A 5,854-nucleotide genomic window follows, 5' to 3' on the forward strand; every position below is an offset into this window, starting at 1 on the left:
AGGATTAAGCCAAAGGTTGCTTTTTCTTGCAATTTTGAACTCGATTATTGAACCTCAAGATTCACAATTATTGTCAAAACTTGGTTTAAATTGCCAATTTAGGCCAATAATTTGTTGGTCCCTCGTGGGCTCTTTAACCAAGTTTAGGACTTTTGACAATGAAAGAATACCTAAAGATTTTACAATCTACTCTCTTTTTTTTTTGGGGGGGGGGTTATCATATTTGACCTTAATACTTTATACAAAATTCAATATGATATCTTCTTTTAAAGCATGTATTATCATTTTGTTTTCATGATCAAATTCATGAGATTAACACCCTTAATTAATGTAGTGATGTGATGGCACGTGGCAAATAGAATAATAATAATACTATTATTATTATTATGGCACTTCATCATTCAACATCTCATGGCATAGATATTTGGTGCCACCCATTAATCATTTAAAAAGAAGTGACAAGGAAAATGTTTTAAAACATAAAATTTGGTAAAGAATGGAAAAATACATTTTCTCTAAAAATGAAAAAAAAGAAGGGTGCAAAAGGAAATCAATATTTTGCATGGATAGTTACTAGTATTAGTAATACATTTGTTGCCATGGTGGTAGAAGTGTTGCGTCAACCTATGTGATATTTGGAGTTAAAAAGTTATTTTACAAGTCATAGATAAATCATAATTATTTTAAGGGATTAAAATGTATAAATTTCAAAGAGATTAAAAAATATATTTACCAATTGTTCTGATGACATCATTTGATGAATTGAGTGGTATAAATCTTTAGAATTTATTTCATTTATTCTAAATAGTTTTTTTAACACACAAATTATTAAAATATATTAATAAAAAATTTATAAAAATCGTCTACTTTTATTTGTAAAAAATTAATACCAAAACCTAAATCTTAATTACATGTATGTATATAGAAATGTAAGAGAAAGGAGAAAAAAGAAATGATGGGTCACAATCTCACAATCTGTTAGTTGGAACAAATTGATCCCACCAAGTCTCAAGCATGCAAAGCAACATTGATATGACATTGATTTAATATATATTTTATATTACAAAACCCTAACCAAAAAGACCAAAGACAGTAATATTTAAACCTCTTAATTAAACCTAATAGCAGTTTTATTAGTTAACCCTTCTTTATTTTGAAAAAAGAAAATCAAAGCCATCAAAATCAAAAACCTTGCTTACACTATGATGACTAAATGGCAACAAAATCTGGCACTGGATTTTCAATCAAACAAAATCCAAAGCAAATAAAAGAAAAGGGAAAAAGACAGAGAGAAAAGAAAGAGATAAGTGGTTGTACCAGCACATGTTGTAGAGAATCTAGTGAGAGATCACAATTTTTTTCTTTTCCCTTTATAATCTAATTGGTCCCTAAATTATTACTCAATTCTTATGTAGATACTTAAAGATTTGTTTTACCAGAAGTGGTACTAAAATAGACATGTTCATGGGTAAAGTTTGGGAGGGTTTAGAAAAAAAAATATTAGACCTCTTCAAAATATGGGTTGTCTTCAAACTTGATCTTCAACTCGACCCTTGTACACTTATATGCTTTTTTTTATACAATATTAGGGTTAAGGATGAGGTCACATGGTTTGAAATTTCAAAACTATAATTTTATCGAGTTTAACAAAAAAGAATGTGTCAGTGTCTGCCTACCCATGTCATGGATCTTTTTATTAATTTTTTTAGATAAATTGAGACAAAATGATAGTTTAAGTATTGATTCAAACAAAAAATATATATTAAGTACCTAGGAAAGAATCAAGGAATATTTTAGGGACGAATTTGCAAATAAAGCATTTCCTCTTTTTTTTTTTCTCATAGCTTGAAATTTCACTCTTTGGTCTTTTCCTTTCCTTTCCTTTCTTTTCTCTTTTCTTTTCTATTTGCTGCAAAATACAGTTGCCCCTTCTCACCTACTTCATAAAAACCTATGGGAAACACCCTTTTTTTTCCTTCTCTCTCTCTCACACACTCTCTTCATTCATGCTCCATCAAAAGCGTATCAGTTCTCTTTCCTTTCCTTCTTTCTTTCTCTTCATAGCAGTTAGGTGTATAAAAAGGCCTGCAAGGACACCCACCATAGAAACAAAACAGTCCAACAAACTAAACAGGTTTCTTATCTATGGAGTTGATGAAATCATCAGACAATATTATTCAAGACAGAACCCAACAGCAGCATAAACAAGAACCAGAAATGCAGGCGCAGGAGGGACAACAAGAACAAGGACATCATTTTCATGTATTGGCAGTTGATGACAGTGTTATAGACAGGAAGTTATTGGAGAAACTCCTCAAAGTATCTTCATACCAAGGTGAGTACATAGTATAATATGTATGTAACCAGTGTTTGGTTCTGAATGATTGCTGATTGTTTCTATATGGATATGTAATTGCAGTGACCTGTGTAGACTCTGGGGATAAAGCTTTGGAATATCTTGGTCTGTTGAATAACCTGGATTCTGACTCAACAGCTTCTTCTTCTTCTCCTTCTTCTTCTTCTTCCTCCTCCTCATCTTCTTCTAACTCATCTTCTTGTTCCCAATCTTCGCAACGAGAGGTATGTTCTTCAATATTATACTATAAGCAATATTCAATCGATTAATTTGGTTTGATGATAAAAGATTTTGTGTTTGTATATAACAATGACCTCTCATTCACCTTATTCAAAACGTAAGCTTTCAACGATAAGGTTTTGCTTGGATGGGTGGGCACCAAAATAAAAAAAATAAAAAATATATGCATAAATTTTGAAATAAGAGAATTTTTTTTTCTATATGCTAGGGTGAAAAAAGATCATTTAAAAAAAAAACTTTTTCTCTTATCAAACTCTTTTTCTTTTTAAGAATCTTTTCACTTTATCAGACACACTATTGGTTATGGTACATTGAAATTCTACTCTCTTTCTTCTTAGAAACCAATTTGCATTGAAGGACTTATATATTTATATTTTATTTACACATTTACATGTTTAGGAATATGAATGGAAAAGGAAAAATAAACTCTTAACCATTATACCTTTTATAATGTGCATTTACATGAAATTAAGTCCCTTATTTATGTTACTTTTCACCCCTGGAATTTTTGAGTTTACAATGTTTGTTTATTTACATGATTACTATTAACATTTCTTTTCTGATCAAATGTAGGGACTTAAAGTCAACTTAATCATGACAGACTTTTGTATGCCCGGAATGAGCGGCTATGATTTACTCAAACGTCTTAAGGTCAACCAATCCTTCTTAAACTCTTTGGATTTAATTTATGATGTATATCAATTATATGAATTCTTAGGATCAATTCTTGGATCACTAAGTGTGGATTTGGATGGGCGGTGTGTGTGAGGTTAGATACTGTAACGATATTATAGCTGTGAGAAAAACAAAAACATAAACGCACCGCCCCGCCCCGCACAACCAAAGGGTTACTAAACCAAGAAATCTAATTCAAGAAAGAAGAAAAATACTATTGCCTCACATGCATTGAAACCTATCCAACTATCCACTCATCTTCACTACTATTACTATTTATTTTTATTAAACAACTTTTTTAAAAATATTTTAATTGAATTATTTTTCATAGAATGATATTATTAAGGCATTGTTTATGGACACTAATAGAATATTATTAATATTATTTAAAATTTTTTATGTTTAATAACAATATACTAATAATACGTATTTTATAAATATAAGCTTAATTAGTATTATATATATGAAACAATATTTTCATTTATTTTGAATGTTGAAAAAATAATATTTAATTAAAAACTATTTTTATATTGTTTAATGAAGAGCAAAATTGGGAGAAATTTGTAGGTTTTATAAATGGAAAAACAAATGCCCCCAAAATGTTTGAAGGGCCATATATGATTTTAACAAATAATTCCCATTTGGTTGGAGTACTGAAGTTTAGTAGATCAGCAACCATTAATTATATTTTCAAATATTATAATAGTTTCATTGGATTTTGCTTACATCCGCAGGGATCTTCATGGAAAGATGTGCCAGTCGTGGTCATGTCATCAGAGAATGTTCCTTCTAGAATTAGCATGTACATTTTATTTATTTATTTATATAAATTCATTATTTAAAATAATTAATTGATATTAATTAAAACGGCAAATGGTAGCAGGTGCCTGGAAGGAGGAGCTGAAGAATTCATGTTGAAGCCTCTTCAATTATCAGACCTAGAGAAAATTGAAGCTTACCTTCTCAAATCCCTTCATCTTTCTTGCACAAACATTGACAAAGATGATGATGACAACAACGCCGACCACAATAGTGATAATAACAATGACAAGGTCGTCAACAACGATAGCAACATCGACAAAGGTAATAATAGTACGAGTATGAACAATAATTTTAGCAAAAGAAAGGCGTTATCTTCCGAAGATACAGAGAGCCGGCGACCTAAAATAAAAGGTTTAGCGGTTGCGATATGAAAAAGGGTATAAATTAATTTAGAGTTTAAGATGAGTGACACTCCATTTTCTTATACTTGGGGTTTTGTGCATTTACTTGGTTATTGCTAATATCAAAATTAAGAGGCTTTACTTTTAAGGCATTCTTTTTAGTTACATTTATCAATAGGACTTGAATCCAACTCAAATACCTAAAATTTCTGAGACTTTGATGGGAAAGCTCCCTTCTCCACACTCGAGTTCTAATGTTTCCACGATTCTTTCCGGCTACTTAGTAAGAATCAACATTCTCATTGTTAGAAGATCACATGACTTAGAGAAGCAACTAAGTAAATGCGAACAGAGAAACAAAGAAAATGAAAATTGAGTATAGTTTGATTCTTGATAACCAACTCATCTGATTACAACTCTTTGCACAATGCATATTTATACACCAATTGTAACTAATGATAACAGAAAGAGTAATTGAATTAATTGACATTAACTAATTGAATGTAATTGAATTCAACAGTTTTGACTTTATAGTATAATATTCTCCTAGTTTTCTCCTTCCTAAAGAGAGAAAATACAACAAGATCCTAGCGAACACCCAACTAATACCTTAACATCTAAAAACACCCTAAAGTGAGTAGTTTGGTTAAAATATCAACCACTTGATCTTCTTAAGGAACAAAATTAACTTCAAGTTGACAAAGCGAATATCCAACTCAACATGCTTAATTCGAGCATGATGAGTGGGATTAGCTGCCGTGGAAACTACACAAGTGTTGTCACACCAAACAAGTGACTTGCCATTAGTCGGAATATGTAATTCCTTCAAAGACTGCATTAGCAAGACACCTGTACTCTGCCTCTGAAGTGGACCTGGAAACTACATTTTGCTTTTTAGATCTCCAAGCCATAAGATTGCCTCCCAAATAGATGCAAAAACCTGATGTATACCTGCAATCTTCCACACAGGCTACCCAACCTGCTTCAGCATAACAAATTAACTAAGACTTGGTCCCTTTATAGAAGATCCTATAGTCCAATGTGCCACATAAGTACCTCAAAATTCTTTTGATTGCCTTCCAAATAGTATCAAAATGTGAGCTCATGTATTGGCTCACATTATTCACACTGCATGCAATATCTAGTCTAGTAAGGCAAACATATTGCAAGGCTCCCATAATATTTCTATTATTGATGACAACCTTCAACAAAATGTTTCCCTAAATGAATTAACTTAGGGGAGCTAACCATAGGTGTAGGAATAGATTGAGCTTCCAACTTAAAGGCCTTAGTCAACAACTCTGTGATATACTTTCTTTGACTCAAGAAAACACCTACTGGCAGATGTTGAACTTCCACTCCGAGGAAAAAATTAAATTGCCCTAAATATTTTAATGAGAACTCTTGATGAAGCTTCTAA

At 31.3% G+C, this 5,854-nt stretch overlaps 1 protein-coding gene across 1 annotated transcript; it reads left to right on the plus strand.

Annotated features, from left to right (window-relative positions):
• Positions 1 to 1,831: 1,831 nt before the first annotated feature.
• On the plus strand, positions 1,832 to 4,582 carry LOC107901424 (two-component response regulator ORR9). Its single transcript, XM_016827430.2, has 5 exons — positions 1,832 to 2,335; positions 2,420 to 2,580; positions 3,170 to 3,247; positions 4,006 to 4,073; positions 4,155 to 4,582. Exons 1-5 carry the CDS (start codon positions 2,146 to 2,148, stop codon positions 4,462 to 4,464), a joined length of 807 nt encoding a protein of 268 aa, XP_016682919.1. The 5' UTR covers positions 1,832 to 2,145; the 3' UTR covers positions 4,465 to 4,582.
• The last annotated feature ends 1,272 nt before the right edge of the window (positions 4,583 to 5,854 follow it).

This window comes from Gossypium hirsutum, chromosome D06 (assembly GCF_007990345.1).
Source record: "Gossypium hirsutum isolate 1008001.06 chromosome D06, Gossypium_hirsutum_v2.1, whole genome shotgun sequence".
NCBI classification, from domain to species: Eukaryota; Viridiplantae; Streptophyta; class Magnoliopsida; order Malvales; family Malvaceae; genus Gossypium; species Gossypium hirsutum.